Source organism: Staurois parvus, unplaced genomic scaffold, assembly GCF_062004578.1.
Source record: "Staurois parvus isolate SC_StPar_1 unplaced genomic scaffold, SC_StPar_1.0 ptg000827l, whole genome shotgun sequence".
NCBI lineage: Eukaryota > Metazoa > Chordata > Amphibia > Anura > Ranidae > Staurois > Staurois parvus.
In genome coordinates this window covers 7,934,225-7,955,336 of record NW_028318623.1, presented here as the reverse complement: position 1 = coordinate 7,955,336, position 21,112 = coordinate 7,934,225, and the positions used below count along the sequence as shown (strand labels likewise).

At 42.1% G+C, this 21,112-nt stretch overlaps 1 protein-coding gene across 1 annotated transcript in view; it reads left to right on the top strand.

Moving 5' to 3' along the window:
• The first annotated feature begins 12,949 nt into the window (after positions 1–12,949).
• The window catches only part of LOC149443905 (cell adhesion molecule CEACAM8-like), a 31,269-nt gene continuing 23,106 nt past the window's right edge, over positions 12,950–21,112 (top strand). The window contains exons 1-2 of the mRNA XM_089655225.1: positions 12,950–13,267; positions 17,770–18,123. Coding sequence (XP_089511351.1) covers positions 13,222–13,267; positions 17,770–18,123 — 400 coding nt within the window. The 5' untranslated portion in view covers positions 12,950–13,221. The remainder of the gene's footprint in view (positions 13,268–17,769; positions 18,124–21,112) is intronic.

Sequence of the window (21,112 nt, the reverse complement as noted above, 5' to 3'; positions counted from 1 at the left end):
GGGAGCCGGATTGTGACCAGTGGGGGTAGAAAATGTCCCAGGTCCATCATCCATGAGAATAAACAGGACGAACAGGGTTGGTGATCAGTAGGAGGAGCAGTAGTGCCCCATCGTTGGTATTAGTGGGAGGAATAGTACCCACCATTGGGATCAGTGGAAGAATGGTGTCCCATTGTTGGTGTCAGATGGAGGAATAGTGCCCTATCATTGATACTAGTTGGAGAAATAGGGCCCCATAATTAGTCTCAGTGGCAGGAATTATGACCCACTATTGGTGTCAGTGTGAGGAATAGTGCCCCATCACTGGTATCAGTGGAAGAATTGTGCCCAATTGTTTGTGTCAGTGTGAGGAATAGTGCCCCATTGTTGATGTCAGGGGGAGGAATAGTGCCCCATTAATGATACTACTGGGAGGAACAGTGCCCCCATCATTAGTGTCAGTGGCAGGAATTATTCCACACTGTTGGTGTCAGTGGGAAGAATAGTGCCCCATCACTGATACTAATGGGAGGAACAGTGCCTCATATCATTGGGAGGAAAAGTGCCCCAAGGGCCATATAAAGGCTAGCAAAGGACCGCATCCAGACACAGTTTGGAGACCATTGATCTAGAGTTATTTTCCTCCTACCTTTACCAAGTATCTTATTTTACCTGAATGATATCGATTCAATAGAAGGGAATAGGAATAGAACTCTTGTCCGGTTCTTACTGCCATCCCGGTGCAGCTCACTGTGTGTGTGTATTTAAAAAAAAAAATTATATATATATATGTAAAAATGTAAGATAAATATGTACCTGTTGCCAGATGCAGAACAATAACAAAGATCAATGTTCTCAGCAGCATTCCCATCTTTGTCTCGCAGATATTATAACTGACAAACAGAAATCAATCAAAGAAATCGATTTGATATTTGTCTCGCTGATTTAACTGGTGATAAACGCAAATCAATCAAAGAAATCTCTTCTAACTGCAGTCTCTGCAGAGCAATCACAAACACTTGTGCTCAGTGCGTGGATCAAGAAGAAATGACAAAGAGCTAGCTGTTTTTTTCTTTAAACAGTCAGTTAGGCCCCGCCCACCACAGCGGATACAGTTAGGCCCCGCTCATCACATTGGAGACATTTAGGTCCCACCCACTAGAGGTGGAGTCAATTAGGCCCCACCCACCAGCACTGCTGATCAACTGATCTTGCTGTCTTCAGTACCTTGCAGTATATATATGTGTGTTTGTGCAAATATGCGTATATACTGTAAGAATATGTATATATATATATCAACTATGTAGATTTTAAAAAAAATCATTCTCTTTCTCTATATATTTTTTTTCTCATTAGTAAAAATGGCACAGTAGCTTAGTGGTTAGCACATCTGCCTTGTAATAAATGGGTCATGGGTTTGATTCTTGACCATTGCGCCTCCAGCATGGAGTTTGCATGTTCTCCCTGTGCCTGTGTGGGTTTCCTCCCACACTCCAAAGACATGTTGATAGGTTAATTGGCTCCTGTCTAAATTGGCCCTAGTATGTGTATGTATGAATGTGAGTTAGGGACCTTAGATTGTACACCCCTTGAGGGTTAGGGACTGATGTGAATGTACAATATATATGTAAAGTGCTGCGTAAATTGACGGCACTATATAAGTACCTGAAATAAATAAATGTAAGATAAATATGTACCTGTTGCCAGATGTAGCAGAATAACAAAGATCAATGCTGTCAGCAGCATTCCCATCTTTGTCTCGCAGATATTATAGCTGACAAACAGAAATCAAAGAAATCGATTTGATATTTGTCTCGCTGATTTAACAGGTGATAAACGCAAATCAGTCAAAGAAATCGCTTTGTAGAGCAATCACAAACACTTGTGATCAGTGCGTGGATCAAGAAGAAATGACAGAGCCGGATGTTTTTCTTAAAAAATTCAGTTAGGCTCCGCCCACAATAGTGGAGCCAGTTAGGCCCCACAGTGGGAGTCAATTAGGCTCCACCCACCAGCACCGCTGATCAACAGATCTTGCTGCCTACATACACATAGTATATATATATATAGATTTTTTTCAAAATCTCTCTTTCTTTATATTTTTTTAATTTTTAACTCTGTCTACAATAAATAAATATTTATATACTTGAGGGAGGCAGAGACCTGCGATGCGCATAGCATGGCGCTGCGAGAGTGGGCGTGGTAAACCTTTACAGTGGGTGGGCCTTATGGGGCATGGCTAAACAAAGGCCAGGCTTTGATTATATGCTGGGGGAGCAGAGGGCTTATGCTAGAAGGTGGAGTGAGGAGGGGGTCAGATATGCGCTGGCGCGGGGGGGGTGCTTTGAGAGGGGAGAGGACTTGTGTTAGAAGGTGGGGTGGGGGGATTTCAAATTCCAACCCCCCCCCATTCTAGCATAAGTCCTCTCCCCTCTCAAAGCACCCCCCCCCCAACGCATATCCTCTTACCCCTGCCCCCGCATAATATCTCCTCTAAGTGTACACTATTGTTACCTCCCCCCCTCCACCCTCCTTGCTATGTCCCCCTCCCCTGTAAGGCTGGGTTCACACTAGCCCGCCCTGTGCGTTCTGGTTGTGGGTTCGGGAATCGCATCAGCTCCTGCACCAGCAACCACCCACAGCCGAATCGCTCTGCTGTTACAAAACGCATTCCGAATGGCACCCCCACGCATCTCAGCCCACAACACGATCGCAGGTGCGGGAACCGCAGGGAAACCACAAGATCAAAAAGACCGTGCAGTTTCCCTGCAGATGCGTTTTTGCATGCACCTTTTTCTTGCGTGAAACGCTGGCATAGCATTCAAATAAATGGGCCGCCGTGTCTGCGGAGACGCGGGCCGCACTAGTGTGAACCAAGCCTAAGTCACCATCCATATTAACCACTTGCCCACCAAAAGATTTTACCCCCTTCAAGACCAGGCCATTTTGTGCTGTTTGCCAATGCCTTACTTTAACTGGCAATTTCGTGGTCATGCTACACTGTACCCAGGGCTGTGGATAAGGGGGTACCACCAGTCCTCCTGTATGGGGCCCAGGCCAGCAGGGGGGCCCAGGCAGCTGGGTGAATAGGATGTGGGCAGGGAGGGTAATCGGCAAAGTGCACATATATGAAAATCGATCAGTCTTGATATACTGACAACCCGTCTCATTTCTTGAGGCCCAAAAATGCCAAGAAAGTATAAATATCCCCCAAATGACCGCTTTTTGAAAAGCAGACAGTCCAAGGTATTTAGTAAGAGGCATAGTGACTTCTTTTTTTTTTTAAATTAAGAAATTAAAAAACAAATATTCACAATTTTTTTTTTTTATCATTTTGTTTACCACACTGTGACCAGAGCAATATGTTACCATAGTAACATTATACTACTCTAGAGAAGTCAGGATTTTTTTTTTTTGCACATTATGATTGCTTATAGCTCAACCACTTCCCATCCGGCCCAAGTATATAAACGTCCGGACGGGAGCAGTGCGGGAGCGGGTGGTCGTTTATAAATGTCCTCCCCGCTCCCTGCTTGTGCGCGCTCCCTGAATGTTTGGGGGTTCTGAGTCATTTTCTAGCAAATAAATGATGATTTTTACATGTAGGAGAGAAATGCCAGAATTGTCCTGGGTGGGAAATAATTAAGTACTAAAATAGTTTGGACTGTATCCATGGAGGAGCAGCGTTGTCAGCTTAGGATGGGCATGAGCGGGATGTTCTGTAGTCCACAGAGAGAGACTCAGAGGCAGAAAGTACATGACTGAGGGACATGCAGAATATCAAGGCTAATACTTACCACCTAACCAATAAAACAACCACCCCCTCAACCTTCTCCCACCTGAAATAACCACGCGACTCTCCTTTTGGTGTAAAAACGGCCATAGCAGCCCATTCACTGTGTACAATTGTGTTGTGAACTGTGATTGGTGACAGTGATCACATGGTACACACATGATCAATCAGAGCTAATCACAACCAAACTCAATTTCATTCAGTAAAATATTTGCTTAACCGCTTCCATACCGGGCACTTTTACCCCCTTCCTGCCCAGCCCAATTTTCATGTTTCAGCGCTCTCACTTTGAATGACATTGCGCGGTCATGCAGCACTGTACCCAAACTAAAATTTTATAATTTTCTTCACACAACTAGAGCTATTGTTTGGTGGTATTTAATCACCGCTGGGGTTTTTTATTTTTTGCTAAATTAACAAAAAAAGACTGAAAACACATTTTTCTTTGTTTCTGTTTATAAAAGTTTGCAAATAAATAATTGTTCTTCATAAATTTAGGCCGAGATGTATTCTGCTACATTTCTTTGGTGAAAATAACCCAAATTAGTATTTATTATTTAGTCTGTAGGAAAGTTATAGAGTTCACAAACTATGGGATGTATCTGAAAATTGGTCGATCCTGAAGTACTGATGGCCAATCTAATTTCTTGAGGTCCAAGAATGTCAGGACAGTACAGAGATCCCCAAATGACCCCTTTTTGCAGAGTTGACAGTCCGAGGTATTTCATAACAGGCATGGCGAGTTTTATGAAGTTGTAATTTTTTTGTCATAATTTTTCGGAAAATAAAGAAATTAAAAAAATTATTTTCACTATTTTTTTTTTTTTTACATACTGTCACCAGTGCAGTACAGCGTCATCGTATAACTGGCATGGCGGTGATCAGGGGCACTGACGGGTGACAGTACGAAAAAAAAAAATTGATCATTTTTTTATTTTTTGTTACATTTTTTTCTCTTTTTTAAAGATTTTTTTTCATATTTCACTATGACCAAAGTAGTATAATGTTACCATAGTAACGTTGTACTACTTTGGGGAAGTGATCAGTATTTTTTTTTTTTTTTTTTTTACACAATTTGCTTATAGCAAAGAATTACTTTGCTATAAGCAAGCATTTACCTGAATTAAATCGATTCATTCAGGTTTTTTTCTTTTTGTGATTTGGCCACGGCTAATCACATGACACGTGATTGGCCCAGCTTGTGCATGTGATCGCTGTGACCATTCACAGCTAGACACACTTGTATACAATGGATGGCTTCCTTTCATGCCATCCATTGTATACAAGTGTCATGTGACCTGCTGTGATTGGTCACAGCAGGTCACATGGTACTGGCAACGGGGCCGGTACACAGAACTGTCATCGGCCGTGTCCGAGGTACACGGCCAGTGACAGATCGCGCCGCAGCGTGGCCCTGTGGGCATGTGCAATGCGCGCTCTGGAAAGGACGCCATATGGCGTCCACCCGGAGGGATGAGCTGTTCGCCCGGCCGCCATCTGGCTATAGGCTGGGCGGCAACGGGTTAACATAACTCTTACATAACACTTCATACAGTACAATCAAATAATAACTGACAGTAATGATCCCAACCGGGTCCAAGGTCTTCCAAGGCACTGTTACTCACATCAATAACTCAGCTGTATCTGACACCCAATGAAAAGGCCCCCAGCCGCTACTACACTGCCTCGGGGACAATACTACAACTACATAGTCCCAGATACAGCCAATGAACTCCCACCTTACCAACATGACCTTATAATTGGGAAGGAACACCCATACCTACGATGGGCCCAACCCATAATCCACCAAATGGTCACTCCAACACCGCCTTCAAAGACCCAGCGACCCCTGCCGGCTGCCATGACAAAACAAAAAAAACGCCAAACACCCCAGGACACAAAATGCTGATCAAGGAAAGAAGATAAAATCAAGGAACCCAAACAAAACCAAACAACACGACAAACACAAAGGACAAGAGGAATAACAAAAACAAAACAGCAAAACAGGTCCAGGGAGGGAGGGCGGGAGAAACCTCACCCGTGCTGGCACAAGCTCCGACTGACACCCAGCAAGTCCCAACCCCTCTCCTCATCCTGGAAAGACCACCCTCAACCTCCAATACTCCAATCAGGTGAGTAACCACCCCTACCTACTGAATATCCTCCCACCCAAATCCAATCTCCGCCTCGTCTGCAAGCCGCAGTCATGCTGGCCCTCCCCCTAGCTCCGTTCAGTCCAGGCCATGACTTATGAGCTGATAAGATTTCTGGCAGGATCAAATGGGGTTTTTTTTGCTTTTATTAACCACTAGCCTACAGGGCACTTTTACCCCCTTCCTGCCCGGACCAATTTCCAGCTTTCAGCGCTGTCACACTTTGAATGACAATTGCGCGGTCATGCAACACTGTACCCATATGAAATTTGTATCATTTTTTTTGTGACAGATAGAGCTTTGTTTTGGTGGTATTTAATCACCTCTGGGTTTTTTATTTTTTCTTAAACAAACCAAAAACCACTGAAAATTTTGGGGAAAAAAAGTTTCTTAGTTTTTGTTAGAAAATTTTGTAAATAAGTGATTTTTCTCCTTCACTGATGTGCGCTAATGAGGCTGCAGTGATGGACACTGATAGGTGGCACTGATGGGCACTGATGAGGAGGCACTGGTTGGTGGCACTGATGGGCATTGACAGGCATCATTGATGGGCACTGTTAGGCAGCACTGATAGGTGGCACTGATAGGCGACATTGATTGGAACTGTTAGGCGGCACTGATGGACACTGATAGGTGACACTGACTGGTGCTGATATGTGGCAGTAATTGGCGGCACGGATAGGTAGCACTGACTGGCACTGATAGGCAACACTGAAAGGCAGCTCTGATGGGCACTGGTATGTGGCAATTATGGGCACTGACAGGTGGCACTGATCATCAGGGCACTGATGATTGCCCTGATGATCAGTGTAGATGTCCCCCTGAGGAATGCCGCTTACCTGCTCTCCTCTCCTCCTCATGAACTATCAGCATGAGGAGTGGACTGCTGATAACCGGCATTTCCTATTTACATGCGATCAGCTGTGATTGGACACAACTGATCACATGATAGAGCCGACGTCATCAGCTCTTTACTGCGATTGGTGTTCTGCTGTGTCCCAGGGACACAGAGCACCACCGATCACCGCCAAACCACCCTGGGGGCGCACGTGCGCAGATTGAGTAGGAGGATATCATATGACACCCTCCCAGAATGAGAGAGCCGCCGCCCACATGTTATTTCCTCATATGGCGGGTGGGAGGCGGTTCGAATTGTGTACACCAATGAGATGGCGGCAAACTTCAGGACCCGATATTTTTTCAGAGATGATGCTTTAAAAGCCCCTACAAGTCATCGGTTTAGGGTTACCTATGAATAATGGGCCTAGAACTACTGAACCCCCTCCGATGTGTGCGCAGATTTGTAACGTGAAGCGCAAACAACTTCTGCATGTAGGCGCCACCCCCGACATGTGCATTTACCCTCCCCCGGTCACATCAAACCCTACTTACAAACCAAAAACCACTGAAAATTTTGGGGGAAAAAAGTTTTTTCTTAGTTTTTGTTATAAAATTTTGTAAATAAGTGATTTTTCTTCTTCACTGATGTGCGCTAATGAGGCTGCAGTGATGGACACTGATAGGTGGCACTGATGGGCGCTGATGAGGAGACACTGGTAGGTGACACTGATGGGCATTGACACGCATCACTGATGGGCACTGAAAGGCAGCACTGATAGGTGGCACTGATAGGCGGCACTGACTGGCACTGTTAGGCGGCACTGATAGGCGGCACTGACGGGCACTGATAGGCGTCACAGACTGGCACTGATAGGTGGCACTGACTGGCACTGATAGGTGGCACTGTTTGGCAGCACTGATAGGTGGAACTGATTGGCATTGATAGGTGGCACTGGCTGGCACTGATAGGTGACACTAAAAGGCAGCTCAAATTAAGAAATTTAAAAAAAAAAAATCACTTTTTTTTTTTAATTTAAAGAGTTAATAGGAAAACCCCCTCACTGTGTAAGGGAAGATAAGGCTTGTCACCATGCTTCCAGAACAATGTACTGGGACCATGAAAGGCTTTCCAAATAGATAAAATGAGAGAAAATGAATGTTAAAAAAAACAAACCCCAAAAAAAACAAAAAATGTAACAACCGTTTATCTCATGTCCAGCCTCGAACCTATGACCATGTACTCCCTGGACGGGCACACTCACCACTGTGCTACGGTTGTTACATATGTATAGATTGGGTCAAACTGACTCTTGTTTTCAAAAACTGCCAACTGTCACCTGCCCAATGTCAAGTAGTTATAGCTCAGTGCTTAACCGCTTCCATACCGGGCACTTTTACCCCCTTCCTGCCCAGGGCAATTTCCAGCTTTCACAGCTATCACACTTTGAATGACAATTGCGCGCTCATGCAACACTGTACCCATATGAATTTTTTAGCATTTTTTTGAGACAGATAAAGCTTTATTTTGGTGGTATTTGTTCACCACTAAGATTTTTATTTTTGTTTTGCTATGTAAATTAAAAAGTCCAAAAATTTTGAAAAAAAATATTATTTCATCATAAATCTTGGCCAAAATGTATTCCGTTATATGTTTAGTAAAAAAAAAATAACCCAAATTAGCTTTTATAATAATTTTTAAACACTTTTTTTTACATTTTTATCTTTTTTATATTATTAATTAATTTATTTATTACATACTGTCACCCTAGCAGTACAGTGTCACCAGTACAGTGTCACTGTACTACTTGTGGGGGGTGAAGATTTTTTTCTTTTTACACTGATTGCTTTTACACCCAAAAAGGCTGTAAAAGCAATAATTTCTCCTTCTCTCTAGCTGCATTCTTGCAGCCATTGATAAATACTGTGAGAGCCGTGATTGCTCACAGCTTGTCACATGGTACCAGGCTGTTGTGAATAGCCTTGTACCATGTGACCTCTGTGATCATTCACACATTTCACATGTAGTAAGCAATGATGTCACAAGTGACATCTTGCTTACTACTCTGCATGTGATCACTGATTGGCTAATCAGTGATCACATGATCGGGACCTCGCACGGAGGTCCCGTCCGATGATCAGTGTTTCACTGTGTCCGGAGGACACAGTGGGCACCGGATCACGGTGCTGCGCGCTCCCAGGGAGCGCACACAAGCAGGGGGCCAGGAAAGTCATTTATAAACGGCCACCCGACCCTCCACTGCCACCGTCCGGACGTTTATATATGTTAGAAATCAAATTTATGATTCGGCACTTATATCGATGGCAAGCTTGCAATATATTTGGTTTTTATGATTAATTATAATTAATATTAATATGTGTGAATGGTCTTTTGACAAATGGTAGTATTACAATTCTTCAGATATAAGCTGAGACAGTAAATATGAATGAGTTAGCTGAGACCAGCTAAAGCAGCTGAAGACTATATTTAGGCATAGCTGGTTAAAAGTCTCCGGTAGTCTCTGGGAGCGCGCACAAGCAGGGGGCCAGGAAAGTCGTTTATAAACGGCCACCCGACCCTGCACTGCCACCGTCTGGACGTTTATATACAACGGCCGGATGGGAGGTGGTTTTGCTAAATTAACAAAAAAAGACCAAAAATTTGGAAAAAAAACCCACGTTTTTCTTTGTTTCTGTTATAAAAGTTTGCAAATAAATAATTGTTCTTCATACATTTAGGCCGAGATGTATTCTGCTACATGTCTTTGGTGAAAATAACCCAAATTAGGATGTATTATTTAGTCTGGAGGAAAGTTATAGAGTTCACAAACTATGGGATAGATCTGAATATTGATCAATCCTGAAGTACTGACAGCCAATCTAATTTCTTGAGGTCCAAGAATATCAGAACAGTACAGATATCCCCCAAATGACCCCTTTTTGCAGAGTAGACAGTCCAACGTATTTCATAACAGGCATGGCGAGTTTTTTGAAGTTGTATTTTTTTTGTCATAATTTTTCGGATAATTAATAATTTTCACAATTTTTTTTTTACATACTGTCACCAGTGCAGTACAGCGTCATCATATAACTGGCATGGCGGTGATCAGGGACACTGACTGGTGACAGTGTAAAAACAAAAATATACATTTTTCTTAAATTTTTTTTATAATTTTTAATTTTTTATTAAATTTTTTAAATAATTTTTAATTAATTTTTTTTTCTTTTTTTTAAGATTTTGTTTTAATATTTCACTATGTCCAAAGTAGTACAATGTTACCAATGTTTTTGCACATTATGATTGCTTATAGCTCAACCACTTCCCATCCGACCCATGTATATAAACGTCCGGACGGGAGCAGTGCGGGAGCGGGTGGTCGTTTATAAATGTCCTCCCCGCTCCCTGCTTGTGCGCGCTCCCTGAATGTTTGGGGGTTCTGAGTCGTTTTCTAGCAAATAAATGATGATTTTTACATGTAGGAGAGAAATGCCAGAATTGTCCTGGGTGGGAAATAATTAAGTACTAAAATTGTTTGGACTGTATCCATGGAGGAGCAGCGTTGTCAGCTTAGGATGGGCATGAGCGGGATGTTCTGTAGTCCACAGAGAGAGACTCAGAGGCAGAAAGTACATGACTGAGGGACATGCAGAATATCAAGGCTAATACTTACCACCTAACCAATAAAACAACCACCCCCTCAACCTTCTCCCACCTGAAATAACCACACGAGTCCAGTGGCAGCATGCTTTACACCACTGCATCCGATGCTTTGCATAGCACTTGGTGATGTAAAGCTTAGATGCAGCTGCTCGGCCATGGAAACCCATTCCATGAAGCTCTCTATGCACGGTTGTTGTGCTAATCTGAAGTCCACACCAAGTTTGGAGGTCTTTAGCTATTGACTCTGCAGACAGTTGGCGAATTCAGTGCACTGTGTGCTTCAGCATGCGCTGACCCTGCTCTGTCATTTTACGTGGCCTACCACTTTGTGGCTGAGTTGCTGTTGTTCCCAGTTGCTTCCACTTTGTTATAATACCACTAACAGTTGAGCGTGGAATATTTAGTAGCCAGGAAATGTCATGGATGGACTTATTGCAAAGGTTGCAACCTATCCCGGTACCACACTTGAAGTCACTGAGCTCCTGAGAGCGACCCATTCTTTCACAAATATTTGTAGAAGCAGTCTGCATGCCTAGGGGCTTGATTTTATACCCCTGTGGCCATGGAGGTGAATGGAACACCTGAAGCCAATGATTTGAAGGGCTGGCCCAATACTTTTGGCAATATAGTGTACATTCATACATACACATACTAGGGCCAATTTAGACAGGAGCCAATTAACCTACCAGCATGTCTTTGGAGTGTGGGAGGAAACCTACACAGGCACACGGAGAGCATGCAGACTCTGTGTAAGTAGCGCCGTGGTTGGAATTTGAACCAACGACCCTAGTGCTGACAGGCAGAAGTGCTAACCACTTAGCCGCTATGCTGCCCTTGGCATTTTGGGCATATTGATAGTACTACCTGAACTGTGATGCCACTGGCCAATTGGATGTGCCTATTTACAGCACCTATGCTCACTGGCTATTTGTAAGGACAGTAGAACCAATGGAGGTGCAGAGAGCATGCAAGGGTTTATGGGGGGCCCGCTGAATACTGTAGGCATGTGGACGCAAAATGTACATGACAGTCACCTTCCTGTGAAATGCCTTGTTGCTAGGGTTGCCACCTCATCCCTTTAAACCCTAACACATATTAATTACACAGGTTCTGTGGCTGATTAAGGTAGTAATTAAACCCACGTAGTACCTTATCTGCAATAAATTATCCTCAGAACCTGAGTGTCATTAATATTTGTTCGGTTTTAAAGGGATGAGGTGACAACCCTACTTGTTGTACCAATTCTGGTTGGGGCAAATCAATTTGCTGATCAATAACCACTAATAATCTGAGGAGCATGCGGAAATTTAAATGGTTTACATTGCCTGTCCATCTGGATCACCTTTGATGCTCAAAAAGAAGGTGAAGTATTATGTTTAGTAACACATATATAGTGAGCCATGTTTTTTATAAGTCTCCTGTACATCCCCTGAGCGTTTTATTTTGTTTTATGGCATTATAGGTGACATTTTTCATATGCACCACTATAGGTGCTGGGCTCCTGCCTTATCATGACTTTGGTTCCTTGATCCGGAAGTTTATAATCTGGAGTATATATTGTCTGCCCATTAGACCAGTTCCCTAATGTCGTCCAGCCACCAGTAAGTTTGCAGTCTTTTTTGATGTATAATACACGGCTTTAATCCGGGTTTAGCCCATATCTTATATATGGTCATTTTCTTTAGGCTTGCCAACGCCGTTTTGATCCTTATCCCACATTGCCTCCAGCTTCTACGTTTTGAGTCTTTACTGTTCTAGCTATATGTGGGCACAATCTATGATCATTGTGAGTACGAGTCCATATATTTGGCCTAAGCATTCGTTAATTAGTATATTTAGATTTACAACACAACTATACTATTTGCTGGTGGCTCTATGTGCTTCTTTTTATAGGACTCCGTTATATACTGTCGAGTTCCCTGGTCTGTTGCCTGTGCTCTGCACTCGGGTCTCCTATGTCCACCCCCCAGACTAGATATCACTGGCTGTCGCGTTCCTATGTAAGCCTAATGATTGGTTTTGTCTATTATATATATTTTTTACTTTGTTGCATATAATTGATTGTGTATATATTGCTTGTCCTCTCTATATTGTATATATAGTAGTACTGCTCTCCCTTACACAGAAGTTATGGACCTGAAGAAGCCAGATATATAGGCGAAACGCGTTGACCATTTTCTATTTCTGTCTTACTCTTTTTGAAATCAACATCCATGCTATAGGTGACATGCTATGCGTCATATGTAAGTAATAGGCGATGTACCACAACCCCCCCCCCCCCCCCCCGTTGTGTTAGGGGGTTGTGTATCTCTTGTTCTAAAAAATTATTTTTGTGATTATCTTATGTTAATAAACTGTGATATTTTTATATGATAGTGTGGTCTCTCACTGTGCCTAAAATATCCGCTAGTCTGGCTGTACAATTTTTGTCTAGCAATTTTTTTTGTTACATTTTTAGAATGTGGAAGCTTTATACTATTTTCTTTAAATGGTTTCAGTAGGAACCAGCCGTGTGCGGAGTAACAGATTGTGAAATATTACATTACTTCCCTTACTGTTCCTCCCGCACGTTGCATTTCCCCCATACACGAAGAGTCATCCAGACATAGAGGAAGCACAGGGGAACACTGGACATAAAGCACCTACAATCTAAGATTTACAGATTTCATATATCCTGGACCCAAATAAAGGAATCAAAAGTGACCCAGAGGATTACAAGGAACAAAGAGATGCCGCAGTCCTCATGAAATAAATCCCTGTTGTATTCATTTATGTGTCTAAGTTTGTGAAGTCAGAAAATGGTCACCAAGCAACATTGCTTCGGCTTCAGTATTATTGTGCCAGGTAAGTGCCAACTGAGAAACTACCAATGACATGATACGGTTGTATGGGCCGGGGCATTCCAAAATGTATACCCATAGACTGGGGTCTGTAATGCTGGTTTTTGTTTTTCCATAAAGTGAACCTGTCATGGGATAAATATGGATATTGCCCAGTTGCTTGTCTAATGTACAGCGCTGAGCGAACTATTGGCGCTTTATAAATACTGTATAATAATAATAATAATAATAATGTTGATGAATGACTCTGCAGTCAGGCAGGCATAATGGGTGACATCTAAGTGAATCCTTCAGTCTTACTGGTTTATGAATGACGTGCGGCTTACCCCCCCCATCAGGAGCCTGGAGGAGAAAAAGTGCATGTCTGAGAGGAAGGGGGAATTGGTGGAGAAGGAGAAACACAGCATAGACAGGGACAGAGGGGATGCTAGAGTTGGGAAGTAAAAGGGGTTTTTGGTGAAGTAGAGAAGAATTATAGGGTGATGCTGGGGGCCAAGTAGTCACATTACAGCGGAGGTGATTTTGGTGAGGGAGAGGAATGGTACAGGGGTGTCCTGGATGAGGAGGAGAAGTTCACATCGGGAAGGGTGGAGGATTTTCTGGTATTTCATATTTTGCAATGGAATGGATGTTTTAAAATATACATTTAGCCGGCTTAGAAGAAGCTGCTTTGACTGATGGGAGTAGCAGCCTAAATAGATCTCTAAAAGCCATAGGAAGATGTCTTCTTACAAAATGACAGTTAAAGCAGGTATAGCTTGGTAAGTAGTGTCATATGTCTCCACAGTTTGATGATATAGCACCCTCCTAGGATGCTGGAGAAATCTAGTTCCTGCAAAAATAATAAGTGTTGTCGCTGCTAATCAAATATGTGTGTCAAATATCCAAACTTGTGATTGTGTCCGTGGTTCATATATTTGTTTTTGCACGGATATAATCACAAGTTTGGGTTTTTGTCACTTATATATTATTAGCAGCGCAGCACTTATTATTTTTCTAATCTTGGTTCAGCCCCCGGTCACATCTGAGATGATTTGGAAATCGTGCGACTTACAGTTTCAAAATCTGGTGACCTGCCGATTTCCTTGCGATTTGCAAGATATCTGATACAGATGTCTATGCAAATCGCATGAAAAGTAGCTGCACTACATTAGAAATCGGTGCGGCTCTGACCAAGTCGGAACAATACCGATATGACCGCTCTAATAGCGGACAATATGGTGCGACTTGGCCTACGATTTGCAAGTTGCATGACATGCAAATTGCATGCCAAATCACACCTGAAGTGACCGGAGCTAATGTGCTGAACACACATTTTATATGTTTGCAGCACCTTTATTTAACCACTAGCCTACCGGGCACTTTCACCCCCTTCCTGCCCAGGCCGATTTTCAGCTTTCAGCGCTGTCGCACTTTGAATGACAATTGTGCCGTCATGCAACACTGTACCCAAATAACATTTTTATAATTTTTTTGAGACAAGTAGAGCTTTCTTTTGGTGGTATCTAATCACCACTCGGGTTTTTATTTTTTGCTAAACAAACAAAAAAAAGACCAAAAATGTTTTCCTTTAGTTTCTGTTTTAAAATTTTGCAAACAGGTAATTTTTCTCCTTCACTGATGTGCACTGATGAGGCTGCACTGATGGGCACTGATATGCAGCACTGATGGGCATTAATCGGCTGCACTGATGAGGCTGCAATCTTAGGCAGCACTGATGGGTTCTGATAGGCTGCACCGATGGGCACTGACAAGGAGGCACTGAAGAGGCTGCACTGCACAGTGCCAATGGGCACTGATAGGAGGCACTGAAGAGGCTGCACTGATATGCGGCACCAATGGGCACTGATAGGCGGCACTGACTGGCAGTACTGATGGACACTTTGAGACTGCACTGATGGACAATATTGGGGCTGCACTGATGGACAATGTTGGGGCTGCACTGATGGACAATGTTGGGGCTGCACTGATGTCCTCTTTCACAGTTGCCGGTTACCGGTTGTCCTCTCTCCTAACGCTGTGACAGCATGAGGAAAGTGCAGCCAAAACCTGGCAACAGTGTTTACATCATGGTCAGCTGTGTCATTGGACACAACTGATCACTTGGTAAAGGGCCGCTGTGATTGGCCCTTTACCATGATATGTGATCAGGCTCCACCCCTGAACACCTCTCCAGAGTAGTACAGTGTTGCTATGGTAACACTGTATTGCTGTTGCCACAGTATACTGTATAAGAAAATGTAAACAAAGAAAAAAATGTAATAAAGAAAAATAAAATTTAAACATTTTAAAAAATACGTTCTTTTTTCTTTCAGGTAGTTATACTGTATAGTGCTGTCAATTTACACAGTGCTTTACATATACATATTGTACATTCACATCAGTCCCTAACCCTCAAGGGGTGTACAATCTAAAGTCCCTAACTCACATTCATACATACACATTCTAGGGCCAATTTAGACAAAAGCCAATTAACCTACCAGCATGTCTTTGGAGCGAAACCCATGCAGGCACAGGGAGAAAATGCAAACTCCAGGCAGGTGGTGCTGTGGATGGGATTTGAACCAACAACTCGAGTTCTGCTAGACAGAAGTGCTAAGCATTTAACCACTGTGCTTTTGTCCTTTTCCATACTGTCACCAGTCAATGTTCCTGATCTCCTTCACACCAGAAAAAAAAATACTTTGGACGGTCAACTTTCCACAAAGGGGTCATTTGGTTGTTATTGGTACTATCCTGGCATTTCGGGGGCTCAGTACATCAGGAGTGATCGATTTTCTGAGTTTGTGGACTATGTAACTCTTCTACAGACTGAACATTACACACAGATTTGGGTTATTTTCACCAAAGAAATATAGCAGAATACATTTTGGCCTAAATTCATGAAGAAAGATTATTTATTTGCAAAATTTGATAACAGAAATGAAGAAAAACATGTTTTTTTTCAAAAAATTGTTTTTTAATTTAGCAAAAAATAAAAAAAAACAGTGCTGATTAACCACTTGCCCTCCAGAGGATTTATCCCCCCCTCCTGACCAGGCCACTTTTTGTGATACGGTGCTGCGTTACTTTAACTGACAATTGCACGGTCATGCAACGCTGTACATAAATAAAATGTATGTCCTTTATTCCCACAAATAGAGATTTCTTTCGGTGGTATTTGATCATCTGTGCGTTTTTTATTGTGTGCGCTATAAACAAAAAACGTCCGACAATTTTGAAAAGAAAACAATATTTTTGACTTTTTGCTATAAAACATATCCAGTAAAAAAATTTTAAAAATTTAATTTCTTCATAAATTTAGGCCAAAATGTATTCTGCTACATGTCTTTGCTAAAAAAAAATCCCAATACATGTAAATTAATTGGTTTACGTAAACGTTATAGGGTCTACAAATGGCGGTATAGATAGTGGAATTTGTATTTTTATTTTTTTATACTAGTAATGGGGGCGATCAGCGACTTATAGCGGAACTGCGGCGGGAACTAACTGCCACTGACATCTGAATGACACTGATACAGTGATCAGTGCTAATAAAAAGCACTGACACTGTACTAATGGCACTGGGCAGGAAGGGGTTAAAATCTGGGGCGATCAAAGGGTTAACTGTGTGCTGTTTAACATTATGTGCCATGTGTGTTTGACTAGGGAGACATGCTGTGCAGAGAAATACACAGCAGCATTTGCTCGCTGGCAGGAGAGAAACCTGTATTGTTTACACACAGATCTCTCCCGTCAGCTTTACACGGCGATCGTCGGGTGCCTGCAGGGAATCTCCGGCTGGGACCCGGTGATTGACATTCCTAGCCGCCAATGGCGGTGCGGGTAGGACGGTGTACGCGCTCCCTACCTGGAAATGTAAATCACATATATATATATATTTATGTGTGATTTTGCGCAGCCCTGCCGCCCTGTAGCAGTAGTTGGAAGGCAGTCAAATATCACCAAAAGAAAGCTCTAGTTGTGTGAAAAAATTATAAGCATTTCATACAGTACAGTGTTGCATGACCGCACAATTGTAATTCAAAGCATGACAGCGCTGAAAGCTGAAAATTGGCCTGGGCAGGGAGGGGGTGAATGTGTTCGGTATTGATGTCGGTGAACTTAAAGTAGTTCTAAAGGCTCAAGCCTTTTTACCTTCATGTACGACCTTCAAAGGCAACCTGCATAGGTGTGAACCTGGACTAAAAAAATGCTTGAATCAAGGGTTTCAGGTGTTCACATTGAAATCTTTGGGGACAAAAACACTCAATTCTGCCTGAAAAGTAGTTCATGTACTTTTTAAAGCGAGAGGTGTTCAGCTACAAGCAACAGGATTCTCCAATGTGAACAAGGACTACTGAATACAATGAGTGTTTGCTTGCTGAGCATTTCTTGAGCTTTGAGCTTTGAGCTACAAAACCCTCAGGTGTGAATGGGGCTGATACATAGACCTCATGGATTGAACACTTTACACATTGTAAACAATTGATCCCTGATCTTCTTATCTGTCACTTTCTCTTGCAGTTCTCCTCGGTGTGTTGGTGGATGTGTCCAGTGGAATGATGAGTATTGAGGTGATCCCTCCGTATCCGGTCATTGGGAGATCTGTCACTCTGAGTGTTACTGGGATTACTGGGACAATTCAGTCTTTTCTTTGGTTTAAAGGACCGACCACAGACAGAGAATATCAAATCCTTATATATATCCCTGGTGATAATCCAATAATTCCTGGACCTCTGTTCATCCGTGATAGGATGACATCTTTCCCAAATGGATCTCTACAGATCTCCAACCTAAATATTTCTGATGAGGGAGATTACAGAGTGAAGATACAATCAGATAGACGAAGTGATACCAATGTACACCTGAACATCTATGGTGAGTAATCCATCAGAAGATTGTCAGATTTATCCAGAATGGACTCGTGTTTTCATGTAATAGTTTCGGGGGTTATAGCAGACATCGCCTTATTCCAGCATCAGCTCCATCCCAGCTGTTCAGGATCTTCGGTGTACAGCCAATCAGAGACTGCCGGCGCCACAGCCAGTCCAATGCCAAGTGATTTTTTTTTTTAAAGGGCCAGTGCATGTGTTACTCAGCATTAAGGGTGAAACACGAGAACATTATAAAAAAAAAGACAGGGGTTCTAGCACCCCCCTATTTAACCTAAAGTACCTCTTCAGCTCCAGCAATGTAGCCGTACGTCACTGTTAGAGACCCAAGCTATCAGCCAATGCAATCGCCGGCTGGCCAGACGCCCGAACAAACAAATCGACTTTGATCAGGGTCTCCTCTGTGGTAACCCGGAAGCAATGACCTGACGTCACTTCCACGTTTATCCGGATATCAACAGCGCCATTTTAAAAAAATAAAAGCATGGAACTTGGTGTTTTGAATGCTTTTAAGTGCAGAGGAGGGATCTGGGGTCTTTTTGATAAAAAAAATAAAGTGACAGTGTAAAAATGAAAACATTCAAATAAATAGAAAATGTAATGCACCCCCCCCCCCCATCGTTCCTTGCTCAGGCGAATAGTTTGGCGCCATTCCAATCTTAAAGAATGACATGTTACAAATTTTTTGACCTGACCTAACATCATCTTTTATATTTTACCAAACAATTGGGTATTATATTGTGTTTTTGAGCATTAAAATTCCATAGAGTGTATTTGAAAAAAAAATGTGTTTGAAACCTGCTGCACAAATACCGCGTGACATAAACAACCATCATTTTATTCTCTAGGGTCTCTGCTGAAAATATACATTGTGTTCAAAATAATAGCAGTGTGTTGAAAAAAGTGAATAAAGCTCAAAATCCTTCTAATAGGTTTTATTTCCATCCACACAAATGCATTGGGAACACGACACATTCTATTCCAAATCAAAACATGAAGAAAAATATATCAAATTTGTGTTGTTCCTCTAAAAAAATTGAAGAAAAGTGAATATTAGACTGTCAAAAAAAATAGCAGTTTTTGTATTCTTCTTTACAAACTCAAACATTCACTATATAAACTGAAAAATGTTTGAAGATTTTGCTTTCTTTTGAATCACTTCATGAATATTTGGTTGTAGTCGCACTGTTTCTGAGAACTGCTGTACATCTGTGTTGCATGGAGTCACCCAACTTCTGGCCCCTGTGATCAGGTATTCCAGCCCAGGATGATTGGACGACATTCCACAGTTCTTCTCTATTTCTTGGTTTTGCCTCAGAAACTGCATTTTTGATGTCACCCCACAAGTTTTTTATTGGATTAAGATCCGGGGATTGGGCTGGCCACTCCATAACGTCAATCTTGTTGGTCTGGAACCAAGATGTTGCACGTTTACTGGTGTGTTTGGGGTCGTTGTCTTGTTGGAACACCCATTTCAAGGGCATTTCCTCTTCAGCATAAGGCAGCATGACCTCTTCAAGTATTCTGATGTATTCAAACTGATCCATGATCCCTGGTATGCGATAAATAGGCCCAACACCGTAGTATGAGAAACATCCCCATATCATGATGCTTGCACCACCATGCTTCACTGTCTTCACAGTGTACTGTGGCTTGAATTCAGTGTTTGGGGGTCGTCTGACAAACTGTCTCCGGCCACTAGACCCAAAAAGAACAATCTTACTTTCATCCGTCCACAAAATGTTGCACCATTTCTCTTTAGGCCAGTCAATGTGCTCTTTGGCAAATTGTAACCTCTTCAGCACATTTCTTTTTTTTCAACAGTGGGACTTTGCGGGGGCTTCTTGCAGATAGCTTGGCTTCACATAGGCGTCTTCTAATTGTAACAGTACTCACAGGTAACCTTAGACCTTCTTTCATCTTCCTGGAGCTGATTGTTGGCTGAGTCCTTGCCATTTTGGCTATTCTTCTATCCATTTGAATGGTAGTTTTTCACTTTCTTCCACGTCTTTCAGGTTCTGGTTGCCATTTTAAAGCATTTGCAATTATTTTAGCTGAGCAGCCTATCATTTTCTGCACTTCTTTATATGTTTTCCCCTCTCCAATCAACTTTTTAATCAAGGTACGCTGTTCTTCTGAACAATGTCTGGAACAACCCATTTTTCTCAGAATTTCAGAGAGAAATCCACTGTAACCAGCATATACAACATTTGCTGCCTTCCTTCCTTAAATAAGGGCAATAATTGCCACCTGTTTTTCAAAGAATGAATGACCTCACTAATAGAACTCCACACTGCTATTATTTTGAACATGCCCCTTTCAATGAGTGATTCAATTACACAGAATCAGCAGCATGCATGTCATGACTGTTGGGTCTGTTGGATTTCTATTACTCTACTACACCTGCTAGTAAATTATTTGCCATGTAGAAATATCATTTCTACCAAAAACAGTGATTGATCCGGTTAGTGATGTCTGACTGCTATTATTTTAAATATAACTGTATGTAATGTTTGGGGTTTCTAAGAAATTTTCTAGCAAAAAAAAAAAAACAAATGTTTACAGGTAAATAAAAAGTGTTAAAATAGGCCTGGTCTTGGAGTAAGACTCCAGTCACACTGAATGCGAATTGGCATGCGATTATCATGCCATGCGACTTGCAAATTGCAGCCTATTGTCCACAATTAGAGCGGTCTTAACGATCCAATTTGGTCAGAACCGCACCGATTTCTAAAGTAGTACATGCGGTACTTTTTGTGCGATTTGCATAGATATCTGTATCAGATGTCTTGATAATCGCACCTGAAATCGGCATGTCATCTGACTTTGAAATCTTGCGACTTCACTGCAAGGCGCAAAATTTCAAAGTAGGGTTTGATGTGACCAGGGGGTTAAGATCGCATGCTTGTTTTTCATGTTTATTTTGCACCAAGTGCAGTTTTATATTTTTTGTTACAATTGTGTAGTTGAACCAG